This window comes from Cervus canadensis, chromosome 32, assembly GCF_019320065.1.
Source record: "Cervus canadensis isolate Bull #8, Minnesota chromosome 32, ASM1932006v1, whole genome shotgun sequence".
Taxonomy (NCBI): domain Eukaryota; kingdom Metazoa; phylum Chordata; class Mammalia; order Artiodactyla; family Cervidae; genus Cervus; species Cervus canadensis.
The window spans coordinates 31,524,577-31,537,226 of NC_057417.1; the positions used below are offsets into that span (position 1 = coordinate 31,524,577).

Genomic DNA, 12,650 nt, shown 5'->3' on the forward strand with positions numbered 1-12,650 from the left:
CAGGGGCCAATTAGAGCACAGGAACTGCGCTTTCCCGAAAGCCCGCAGCCCGGTCGGAAAGGAGGTGGCAGCAGACTGTCGTAGACTTGGACGGTTTGTGAGCGTTCGTGTCTCTCGCCTGCCACCTTCTCTCCTTTGCTTCCCAGGATGCCGATGTACCAGGTAAAGCCCTATCACGAGGGCAGCGGATCTCTCCGCGTAGAGCTTCCCACCTGCATGTACCGGCTCCCCAACGTGCACGGCAGGACCGGCAGCCCGGCGCCGTCCGCCGACCACGTGCAGGTAAGAACGCGCGGCCCTTGCCCCGCCCCCCCCACCATTTCAGTGCGCAGGCGCCAAGGCCCCGTCCCACAGCCTGCCGGCCCAGTGCGCAGGCGCCAAGGCCCCTGTCCCACCGCCCTGGCTGTCCAGTGCGCAGGCGCCCTGGCTCACCGCGTCGCCGACCCGCCGCCCTCTTGCTCAGAGCGCAGGCGTTGCGGCGCTGGTTGGCGGAATTTGGGGTCTAGAGTCCGCGGGTCGCACCAAGTCGGGACCGTGCGACCTGAACTGTGTCGAACCAAAACCGTGGCGACTAGACCCGATCGCCTATCCCCACCCCAGCCTCACGCGCCCTCCGGCCTCCGAGTGACCATAACTTTTACCCATTGGAACATCTATCCCGTCTTTTTTTTTTCCCCCCTGCGCTTAAGACTGCTTAAACTTTTATTACCAAATTCTACCCACTGAAAAGTGAGGAATACATCAGTGGCGAGTTCTAGGGAATCGTAAAGCGAATCCCAGGGTCACCCATTCAGGGTAACACGTTGTCAGCGCCCCCACTTAAAACTCTTGCGCGGTCATTGTGTCCTGCGTTTCTCTCTTACTTTGTCCCCTGAGTGTGCGTCCCTGGACAGTGGGGTCTTGGTGTCAGTGGGAGCCTGCAGTGCGTGCCCTGCGGTGTTTGGCTGCCCCTTCTAAACGTGATTGGAAGAATCGCTTTGCTGCATGAGAAAGCTTCGCTTTCATCCTCTGGCTTACTGCTGCTTGACCCAACTGTGCCGCCACGTCTTTATCCATCCCACTGCCCACGGGCGTCCGCTGGTTTTCTATTTTAGGCCGTTATGAACAGTTCTGCAGTGAATATTCTTGGACAAGAGCAGGCATAGAGTATATGACATGAACATGGGATTGCTGGCTCAGTGGGCTGGTCTATATTCAGCTGGACTAGGTTGCTTTTCAAAGCGGTCATCCCAGTTTATGCTGTCCCCTGCAGTGTAGGTGAACTTTTTTTTTTTTAAGAGATTCATTTTATCTATTGATTTTTTAAATTGTTTTTAAAAACCATTTGACTGCGCTGCAGCACACGGGATCTTAGTTCCCCAAACAGATTCGAACCTTCGCCCCGTGAAATAGAAGTGCAGAGTCTTAATCACTGTCCTGACAGGGAAGTCCGTTGTATTTATTTTTTAATTCTGGAGGTAGGTGAATTTCTGGTGCTGGCACTCTCCCCAAAGCTGGTGGGAGTACAATGACATCCTAATATAGTTTAGATCTCCCAGACCTCCAGATAACTTCAGCACCTTTTCATGTTTATTGGGCATTTTGATTTTTCCTCCTTTGTAAAGTAACTGCTCAGCTTTGACTTTTTTTATAAATTACAAACACATCTTAATTTCCCTGCGGGAGAAACTTTTAGTTCATTCTCACTCAGATGAGTGAACAGAGAACTTTTATGACTCGTTATCTCTGTCATCCTTTGTCTGAAGAGTTTTCTGCCTCGACTGTAAGGGAGGTGGTTAGTTTAGTTTGAAAGCAAATAACACAAGTGTTGTCTCACTGCAGAGCTAAGGCAACAATGCAGGCACGGTCCAGTGTCTCTTCACCCGGAGATCCCCATGGAGACATACGGTCCAGTGCCTCTCAACTGGACAGACTCTTGGAACTGGAAAGGAAACCCCGGAGTGGAGAGCATCACATCTCTTTTGAGACCAAGTCCTTTTTTTTTCTTTTTTTAAAGTCTGCTGCCTGACTTCCTTTGGGCATTTAACTGTGAACTTGCAACCTAGAAGATAATAATCTAGCAGATGATAGCAATGTGGATAGATAATGAGAAACCTAGCATCTCCAGGGAAAATGTGAGCAACACAAAGAATGAACGACTTCTAAATACATGTAGATAACACAAATGGATAAACACAACACGCCAAGTCACAGTCTAGCCCGAGCAAGCAAAACAACAGGCCAGCATTGGAAAGAGTGGTAGATTTGAGACTTCCTGGGGGTCCACTGGTTAAGAGTCTGCCCTCCTAATGCAGTGGGTACTGGTTCAGCCCCTGATTGGGAAACTGAGGTCACAAATGCCGCACAGCAAGGCTTAAAAAAAAAAAAGGTGAGGCAGATCTCAGGTTCCTCAGATGAAGCTATATTAGATTCTTGATCACAGGTCACATTCCACATGTAGTACTGGGTCCAGTCTTCAGTGAGTGTTGATGGGTTTTGAATACAGTAGGTACTCCGCTCCTGGTCGGGCAGGGGTGCCCATGCCATGTGTAGAAATGAGCAAAGCTGCCCACAGACAATGCACACATACAGGCTGGATTACAGGATTGGAAGTACTACTCAGGAGGACTAATACTGAGTAACCTGAGGATATCTCACAGGTGGTGGCCTCACCGGTCACACACCTTGCGTACAGACTTATTTCCGGTCAGCACCCCATTATGTACTTGGCACAGTGAACTCTTTATTCTTCTTTATTCCACCCAGACCGCAGTCATCTTCCATTTCTCCACTGTGTGATCTTAAACAAGAGCAGCAGGCAAGGGAGCTGAGAGTGTGGAGATCCAGCTGTAGGGTAAATAGGCATTAACCACCTGAGAGCCAAGGGAAGGGTGTTACAGAGGGAACTCGATGAGGAAAAACCCTGGGGCAGGTGGGGGCCTGAGCGTTTTAGGACCCAAAGGAGAGTGTGGCCTGTTCACAGAGCAAGGGGGAGAATGATGGGAGAGGAGGAAGCCAGAGGACCAACCGTACCAGCTCTTTATCAAGCCAGGTTAAGGACTGTGCTTTTTAGCCTAAGAGGTTGTTTTGCTTTCTGGCCACCATCCTGGGGATGGGCAGGAGGGATGGATCAGAACGGTGCCAGGTGGAAGGACGCCAGGTGGAAAGTGGTGTCTCGGACTCAGGCGGTGACCATGGAGGCAGCTTATGAGCCACTGGATTCCGGGAAATGGACAGCAGCTGGTGATGAATGGGATCTTCGAGGAGGGCAGTTATGAGCAACGAGGGGAGGAACGCAGTGTTCCTTAAAGTCACCAGCAGACAATGTGAGCAGGCGCGCTCCCCACACTCACGTTGTAGAGTGAGCCCATGTTCCCATAGACTCAAGGTCATTGCCTGTTGACCCTTCTGTCTCCTTGTGAGCATCTTAACTCATGCTTCAGGGGTCCTTTGCTGTCTTGACTCAGCTGAGTTATCTTTTGTGCGAGCTTGAGAATCTGGAAATAGGCTGCGTGTTGTTACTCCTGGGAGGTTTCTCACTATTGCTTTTTAAGTAAGTACGTAGAGATTCATTGCTCAGCAAATATTGTGTTAGTCCAACTCTTCGCGACCCCATGGGCTGTGGCCCGCCAGGCTCTGTCCATGGGGATTCTCCAGGCAAGAATACTGGAGTGGGTTTCCATTCCCTCCTCCAGGGGATCTTCCCAACCCAGGGATTGAACCCAGGTCTCCTGCACTGCAGGCAGATTCTTTACCATCTGAGCCACCAGGGAAGACCTCAGCAAATATTACTAGTTACTTAAGGTATACCAGTCCACCAACAAGAAAGATACAGAGATTCAGTGAATGAAGGTGTGAGTACTCCCTGTTTATGAAGTTATAATCTCAGCAGTGAAGAAGTTCTAGATAATTCTAAGATAAGGGAGTGCCAGTACTGACACAAAAATGATCTGGGGCACAGATCACGCACACACTGAGACACACATACACACCACCACCACCACCCTGCCCACCCCGGATATACCTCCAAACCGAGACACTTTTTTTGACTTGTGCGTGCCCCTGTTTTCCTTCCATTAGTATAAATTATTGATCACATTCTTATTGCCATCCCCATCTGTTCATTTATGTAAAGTATTTTGGACTAGTTTGATAGAAGGAACAATCTGTGTTGTGTTTTTTTTTCTCATTCTGTTTTTAAAGACTTAAGTGCCTGAAGTAGGAGGCTTACAATTTCAAAGTGGTTCTCAGTCGCAGCATTGTTTGTTTTATAGCATTTGGGGATTGATTTCAGGACCTATGGGACTGGGGAAAATGAGATGATCCTGCTACTTCATTTTGATGTCTTTCAAAAGGCAGGAAGTTCGATGAATTCATGGAACTAAGTAGAAGGCAAGTGGCCAAGTTTAAACAGAGTGCTTTGCCGTGAGAGGAAATGAACGTTCTGATGTTGGTCTGTTTAGGAAGCCTCGGACCCGTCTCTTCAAGCTCTTGAGTCCCGCCAAGATGATATTTTAAAACGTCTGTACGAGTTGAAAGCTGCGGTCGATGGTCTGTCCAAGATGATTCAGACACCAGATGCGGACTTGGATGTAACCAACATAATCCAGGCTGACGAGCCAGCTGCTCTGTCGACCAGCGCGGTGGACTTAAACACCATGCTCGGACAGGTAAGTTCATTCCGGAAGCCGAAGAACATCACGATGCTGGGTGGTGGTTGGTGCTGGCAGATCGTGCTAGTGTGACTGAAGCCTGGGTTTCCACGTTTTCAAAGATGGTGCAAAAAGCACATTCTTTTTTCCTCTTCTGATTGTACCTGCACGGAACAGATGCATGAGCTGTCAGTGAAGCCAGGCAAGCGCTATTGCAGCTCTGCAATTCTCAGATGCAGAGGAGACTGGGAGGACCCTTAGGCAGAGGAGGGACTCAGGAGTCCCTTCTTCCTGCCACTTGTGGCAGCTCCGAGCAGTCTCCGAGCCCTGGGGAAGCAGCTCTTGGGTGGCTCATCAGTGCTTCTCTGAGGTTCAGCCGAGTCAACCTTTCTTCCTTGGGAGGGGCCTGAATTTCAGAGCTTTGGCTGCCCAGGCACAGATATCTCACCAAACCTTCTGCAGTTTGTTGCCGAAAGCAAGTCACTGTCTCAGACCTCAGACACACTTTGCTTAAATCCATTTGCTCTGTTAAAATTCAGTTGCTGCAGCTGATTTAGGTGATAATTTGATACACAGAGAAAGAACGTCTTATTAACGAGTGAGTGCAAAAGGGTTCGACCCAAGAATCCCCGCTAGCACCACGCCTAGAACTGACGGTAGAAATGGTCCTGCTCGAAAACCTAACAAGTGAGGCAGCGCTGCAGTGTCTGGCCCAGAGCTGTTTTTGAAAACATGCATCCCTCTGCAGTCACGTGTCTCTTCATCACCCAGTTCACGTTTGCATGAGACCCCACCCATCCAGTCCCCTGGGAGCCAGTCTGGGTAGGGGGTAAATCGGTGAGCACAGCCGTGTTGGGTGTCCCAGGGCCGGAGGGGCCTCCCCAAGCACGCTGCTTCAGATGAATCTTGATACTGCAGAAGGCAGGGTCAGGTAACACGATACGTTTGGAGAAATGGAGCGCATCCAGCCTAGGTCTATGTGAAGGGCATTAGTCAGGAGTGGCTTGGCCAGACCAGACCAGACCAGAGGCCAGATTGTGGCAGGGCTGTGGACAGAAAGCCAAGCCGTTTGGCCTCTGCTGTATCGGACAAGTTCATCCGTTATGAAACAAGACAGTCTGCGTCTAAAAGGGCAGTGCAGGTCGTAAATCAACTGTAATTAAATTTAGAAAACAAAAAGGTCGTGCATTTCAGCACTTTAACTCACAGTCTCCCTCAGCCAAGACCCTCTCCTAGGGGCTCTTCTGTGCTCTGCTCGGTCACTCAGTCGTGTCCAACTGTGCGACCCATGGACTGTAGCCCACCAGGCTCCTCTGTCTGTGAAATTTCCCAGACGAGAATACTGGAGGGGTTTGCCATTTCCTACTCCAAGGGATCTTTCCAACCCAGGGGTCGAACCCATGTCTCTTGAGTCTCTTGCATTGGCAGGTGGATTCTTTACCACAAGCCACCTGGGAAGCCCCAAGGGGCTCCTCATTGGCACATAAACCAAATTGCTGTAGAAACTGTATCCTTTTGGGCATTCAGTTTAGTAAAAGGAGTAATTGCATGCGTAATTGTTTTTTTAACTTGGGGGAAAAACAGAAGTGTCTTTCCTACCGTGTTGTACTGACTTGATGGTAAAGTCACTTCTGTTTGTGGGAGCGTCTGGGCAGAGCTGGAGGGCCTAGAGTCGCTGCTGTCCCCGGTTCTCACCAAGCTGGGAGCCCTCGGGGGCCCCCTCCCCGCCTCCGCTGAGGCTGGGGTGACAGTGGCGCCTTCTGGGAGGCGAGCTAAGCCGGGTCGGGTCCTGACTCACGTCGCGGTGGGTGTCCCTGCCCGTGGCGGTCTGCCGCTCCCCAGGACCACGGGGCACTGAAGGACATCGTGATCAACGCCAACCCCGCCTGGCCGCCGCTGTCCCTGCTCGTGCTGCACCGGCTGCTGTGCGACCACTTCCGGGTCCTGTCCTCGGTGCACACGCACTCGGCCGTCCGCGGCGTGCCGGCCCACCTCCTCCAGTGCTTCGGCGAGCAGACGAGGCAGCGGCCCCGCCACGAGTACCAGCTGGGCTTCACCCTCATCTGGAAGGACGGTGAGTGGGGGTGGGGGGGTCCTCGGCCGTCCGCCCTCAGGTCTGACCCTCCCCGAGTCTAAGAAGCCCATGAGGGCTCTGCAGGGGCAGAGGCATCCTTCCCGAGATGCGCTCCATTCTCTGGGAAGGCGCAGGTCCTCTCAGTCCAGGGGGGAGGCCAGTCTACGCAGCCAGGGCAGGGGAATGGCCGCTGGCACGTTCCAAAGCCTGTCGTGATGCAAACTGGCGTTCTCTCCTAATAGACATGACCTGATAAAGGACGGCAGGGTGTCATTTGTTCAGTATCCCACTGCAGGGGCCTCTCCGTCAGGCTCCTAGAGGGACGTGAGCTCACATTCATCCCGTGAGGCCCGAGAGTCAGGGCCAGGACAGCAGGAGGTCTCACTGGTACACGAGACCCCTGGTTCCCAGTCCTCATCGCCAGATCCTGGGGTACAGGGGTAGGAACAGACGGTTGGAGGTCCTTCCAGCTTGAATGCTGTCATCATCAAATACCAGAAATGGTTACTTGATAATATAGTTGGCACTCTTTAACCTGGTTTGAACTTTCTTGAATATTATCAACCTTTTAAGTACCGCCGGGTGCATGACTGACAGGGTCCCCCCACCCCCCCCACACCCCAATGCCACGCTGCACAAACAGTTCCTCCGGCGGTGCCACCCTTGCTGATGTCTCGTGTTTATTCCTTTCAGTGCCAAAGACGCAGATGAAGTTCAGCGTTCAGACGATGTGTCCCATTGAAGGGGAAGGGAACATCGCCCGCTTCCTTTTCTCGCTCTTTGGCCAGAAGCAGGATGCTGTGAACTTAACCCTCATAGATAGCTGGGTGGATATAGCTATTTTTCAGCTGAAAGAGGGCAGCAGTAAAGAGAAGGCCGCCGTGTTCCGCTCCATGAACTCTGCCCTCGGGAAGACCCCCTGGCTTGTGGGGGATGAGCTCACGGTGGCCGATGTGGTGCTGTGGTCTGTGCTCCGGCAGACAGGGGGCTGTGGGGGGACGGTGCCAGCCAACGTGCAGAAGTGGATGCGGGCCTGCGAAAACCTGGCCGCTTTCCACACGGCCCTCAAGCTCCTTCAGTGAAGCTCGGCCACTGATCAAGGGTTTCGATTTTAAGAATGGTGCTGCTTCGTGCCTATTATTGGTAAAGGGACTCGTACTAAAATCAAAGCCTTTATTTAGGCCAAGGGTCAAGTATCAATAAAAGCATCACATAATTAACTTGTGGCTTTCATTTTATTTAAAATCCATGGACACTGTGTGCGATATACCATGACAGCTGCCGGCAACACGGCGAGCACGTCGGGGCGCAAACATGAATGTCACGTCGCTGCCTTGAGGAATGTAGGTTTGGGGGACGCGGGTCTGTGAGGAGGAAGCCCGTGGGAACCACGCAGGGCAAAGGCAGGGACGCTGAGCGCACAGCTGCCCGGCAATGGTTTGGGGGCTTTGAGGGGGTGGGTTTTGGGGTGATGCCCGTGCAAAGGTGAAGAGAACAGGAGCAGGCTGGGTGACGTGCACCATGCCGCCGGCTGACATCTCGTGAGTCAGGCAGTAGTGTGGAAGGTGGGGGTGCCGGCAGCTGTCCACCCAACAGCCCAGCGAGCACACGGGCCTGGGCTCCGGCAGAGAGAGGTTCAGAGCATGCCGCGTCTCTGCGGCAGAACATTCTAGAGGAGGGTGCGGTCAGCAGGCAGCGCTCACAAGTGCTGAGGAGCAGGCCTGCATTTCACGGTCAGGGCTGGAGGGATGGGGATACTAAGGTAAGAAATCCAGGGAAAGGAGCACACAGGGCGGAAGGGAAAGACGAGGGCAGGGTTCGTCTGAAGCTGTCTTCGTGCAAAATGCCAGCCTTAGAAGGCACTGTCAGAACCTCACTTTGATGAGTCCTGTAAAGGATTTCTACATTAGGTTAGAGTTACACCAGCTACACCCTAGTAAAGATCGAAAATTTACACTCCAGTTGACTGTTTAGATTGAAGAGTTCAAGTCCTAGTAAAGATGGAAAATTCACACTCCAGTTGACTGTTTCGGTTAGCAGAGTTCAAGTCCACTTTCCCGTTTATAGAGCCCTTGCGGCTAGATGGGCACGCCCCCATCTCTCATGTCACCCTTTACCCCTTTGTTCTGAGACAGGAGACTGAGCTGCTTCCTTAGTTCCTGAATTTCTTTCTCCTGCTCGAGTATCTTCATCTGTAGGGTGAGATTAACCTGTGAAGAGAGAAAATTTTAAGCTCCACTGCCTCAGGTTCTTTCTCTCCTTTGAAACATACAGGCTGCCTCTCTGCACAGTCCTGACCCACGTGGACTCCAGTTCCCGCGGCTTACTACGCATCACGGCCACGTGGTCGCGCGTCAGTTACCCGGGTAGAGTGACTGACTGCCTGAGCGCTGCAAGCCCACAGCACGCGATGTGACCCACCACGCGTCTCCTCATCGGGGACAGTGCTCATTCTCTCGAAAGCCCTGGTGGCTGGTCACCGAGCGTGTGAGTCGATTCACGCACCGGCAGTGTACACGCAGCCGCGCTGCCTCCTCTCCCCCAGTGATAAACCCACTGACCTTTCTGAAAGAGGGAATCGGCCAACAGAGATGAAAGTGCAGCTGAGCAATGAGAAGGGACGGTGCTGGAAGTGAAAACCAAACCTGCGGCGTCCCAGACAGAACCGCTGATGCTGGGGCTGCAGATGGCACCGCCATCCAGCGCAGAGTGAACAGGAAGAGGACACAGATGTCCCCAGGAAAGGACCCTTGGGGACAGATCCCAGCATCAGAAGTGCCCAAGACAAAATGCCAGAGGCTGATGCGAACTTGGCAAGCCGGGTGGCCAGTCACCGTGTGAAAGGCGCTCACTCTTGTATCCTAGATTACGGGACGAGATGAAGGCGGGCACTGCTCAAACTACTGAAACACTTTAACTCTCCCTTGTAGTTTTATAACTTTTCATGTCCGTATACATCCGTAACTAGATGATGCGAGAGTTTTAAATGTTTTGACAAACATTTTTAAAGGTCAAGGAGTAACTGCTGGCTTTTCCCCGTCAACAATTAAGCTCCTTTCATACGCTGTGAGCTCGGGTCATCTTCGCAGCCCTGCATACAGAGTGCAGAGTGAGGGCCACGGATATAAACAGAGGTGTCTGTGTGGGGCTTCCTGTGGGAAAGTCCTACCAGGAGAAATCCTTACCATTAATGCCAAGTAACGATGGTCTCCACTCACCATCCTCACGGGGAGTTAGTTAACCACCACATCTGCTCTTTTCAGAGGCTCAGAGAAAGGCACTACACCTGCCTATTTACCACTCAATCTAGTAAAATTCCCTGTTTTGACTCAAAAACAAATAAGCCTTAAACAGGAGATAAACTAACTAACCAGCTGCCAGTGGGTCCCCAACTCGTGAGCCTCAGAACCTCTCAGAGGGCCTGTGGAAGCACTCACGGCAGCCTCTTCTCCCGTAGGTTTCGTTTTTAACAGGCTAGTGGGGGAGGGAAGGGGCTCCAAGAATTCTATGAAGTTGGCGGTGATTTTACCCACTGGTCCAGAGACTGCTCCCCGGAAGCAGCGCGTTCGCACACTGCTGCCCACACGCTGGGGGGAAGGCCCTCGGAGACCTTGTTATGACACAGGTCGCGGGCGCAGAGCCCCGGAGCCCCTGTTTCTAACGAGCTCCCAGGTGAGGCTGCTGCTGCTGGCCGGAGGACCCACTCTGAGTAGCAAAGCACCAGAGAACCTGAGTTTCTCTCTGAATGCAGACTTTTTTAAGTCTTGGAAAGTTTCTGTTCATACCCGGTAGTGAAACACCGAGTTGGGAAGGAGGGCGGGGAGGGGCTGCCTGGGGCAACACCTGCTCACGGGAGAGAAGGCCAGACTCCTGCACCCGAACGCTGAGCTCTCTCAGGCTGGTTAAGGAGGGCCCGGCCACAGATGGGCTGGCTCCCCTGGGTGTCCCTGCTGTCCTGGATCCCCTGGTGTGTGCGCCTTTCTGCTGTGCGCCTAGTCGTGTCCGGTTCTTTGCAGCCCCATGGTCTGCAGCCCACCAGGCTCCTCTGTCCATGGGATTCTCCAGGCAAGACTACTGGAGAGGGTTACCATTTCCTCCTCCAGGCCGTCTTCCCGACCCAGGGATCGAACCACTGTCTCCTGCACAGCAGGTGCAGTCTTTATCACTATGCCACCTGGGAAGTCCTTCTACCAGTACACACTTTCTAACAATTCATAAAAGGCCACATACCATGGCTGGAAAGGAAAACCAAAACCTTCTGACAGCAGGATGAGGCTCGAAACTGGAGCCCCAGGTGACCACCTTCAGCATGGACAGCTGGCAGCGGTCACCTGGCTTGCCTGACAAGTGCGCCACTGGAAACTCTGAGAATGGGTTGAGATATTTCGTTTCTGTAACCCTTACTGTAAGCTCAACTGCTCTTCATAAAATGGGATTCACAATTTAAACCACATCTGGCCAGTGCCTCTCTTGGCTTGGCCCACCTCTTCCTTGAGTACTCTGTGTTCTTTCTTCAATAAACTTGTTTTTGCCATGGGGAAAAAACAAAACAACTCCATGTTGGACTGCCTGTTTTCCCCAGTGTTAAATAAGTCGTACATACGTTTCCAGAGTTTTGGAAGAGCTCGCTCTGCAGCAGCTGGATGGCGGATGGCCTCTGGGCTGAGTTCTTTCTGGTTAAGTGCTGGATGTACTTGGCTTGGACGGGACACCTTTTACTGAGGGCCTCGGGGATCTGTCCAGTCCTCAAACCTGTTAAAACGTGTGCTCGCTCCATTTCTGTCCCAAATGGCTGAAAGAGCTCCAGCAGGATCACGCCCAAGCTATACATATCTGACTGGAAAATGGGGGAGACGGTCATTGAGTGGTGAGATACACAGTGACATCTGTGAAACCCATGGATTTGGAAACAGTTGTTGACTCGCTATGTCATGTCCAACTCCCTGCGACCCCATGAACTGCAGCACGCCAGGCTTCCCTGTCCTTCACTGTCTCCCGGAGCTTGCTCAAACTCATGTCCATTGAGTCGATGATGCCATCCAACCATCGCACCCTCTGGCACCCCCTTTTCCTCCTGCCCTCCATCTTTCCCAGCATCAGGGTCTTTTCCAACGATGCAGTTAGAAAGTGAGACTTTCCCACTATGGCTGTTTGATGTGAGAGAAAATCTACCTACCTCACTCTACCATCTCCAGAATCACTTGGATGTCCGAGCTTCCCCTCCATTTACTGTACTCTCTGTTACTTCCGACTACGGGTAAACCCACAAACTGGGTAAAAGGGAACCAGTCCTACCTTGGCATCATACTCGGATCCCTCCAGTTGTTCGGGGGAAGCGTACAGACACGTACCCACTCTGGAGGTGTGTGTTGGCGTCCCTGAGATTTGAAAAGTCAAAGATGAAGCCTGGCAGGGTTAGCACCGTCCACGTGACCTGCTCTGACCCTGAGCAGACACTGCAGCTCCCAAGCTGCTTTTTAAAATCGCACCTTTGCTATTAAGTCTTTATCATTCTCTTTAAATACTGACAGTGTCCAACTGTGTCTCTCTTTTTAATGTAAAAACAAACCAACAAAAACCACCACCAAAACAGACTTACTCGCCCCATCTGCACCACCCCAGTCTGTGTTCTTCTGGATGATGTCTGCACAGGCCAGGCCAAAGTCTCCTATTTTTACTTGCTGATCAGGGCCATGAAGGAAAATATTTCTGGGCTGTAAACAAACACAATACGTCAATTCCCTGGTGTTCTAAAACGAACAGTGAAAATGAGATGTTGAGACTTCTCAACTCAGGAGTCAGCAGCCCTTCATGAACTAACAATGAGAACAGTGGCTCTCAAACTCGGCCGCACTTCACCGAGGAACCTGAAACAAACCTCAGCGTCCAAGCCGCTCCCTGGACTGACAGAATTCCGGGGGGTGGGCATGGGCACTGACATTGGT

General features: G+C 52.1%; 2 protein-coding genes across 8 annotated transcripts in view; one reads left to right on the top strand and one right to left on the bottom strand.

The window, feature by feature from the left end:
• The first annotated feature begins 43 nt into the window (after positions 1-43).
• AIMP2 (aminoacyl tRNA synthetase complex interacting multifunctional protein 2) lies at positions 44-7,925 on the top strand. 2 transcript variants are annotated; one of them, XM_043454919.1, is made up of 4 exons: positions 44-162; positions 4,443-4,649; positions 6,474-6,705; positions 7,399-7,925. In XM_043454919.1, the coding sequence occupies exons 1-4, from the start codon at positions 148-150 to the stop codon at positions 7,785-7,787; spliced, it is 843 nt and encodes a 280-aa protein (XP_043310854.1). In that variant the 5' UTR covers positions 44-147; the 3' UTR covers positions 7,788-7,925. The 2 variants fall into 2 exon arrangements, with proteins under 2 accessions (XP_043310854.1, XP_043310853.1); XM_043454918.1 differs by having other exon boundaries at positions 148-282.
• Positions 7,922-12,650, bottom strand: part of EIF2AK1 (eukaryotic translation initiation factor 2 alpha kinase 1) — a 32,575-nt gene continuing 27,846 nt past the window's right edge. For all 6 annotated transcript variants that reach the window (XM_043454913.1, XM_043454911.1, XM_043454910.1 and 3 more), the window contains 4 exons: positions 12,305-12,419; positions 12,001-12,083; positions 11,309-11,542; positions 7,922-8,915 (listed from right to left, as the gene is read on the bottom strand). In XM_043454913.1, coding sequence (XP_043310848.1) covers positions 8,784-8,915; positions 11,309-11,542; positions 12,001-12,083; positions 12,305-12,419 — 564 coding nt within the window. In that variant the 3' untranslated portion in view covers positions 7,922-8,783. The remainder of the gene's footprint in view (positions 8,916-11,308; positions 11,543-12,000; positions 12,084-12,304; positions 12,420-12,650) is intronic.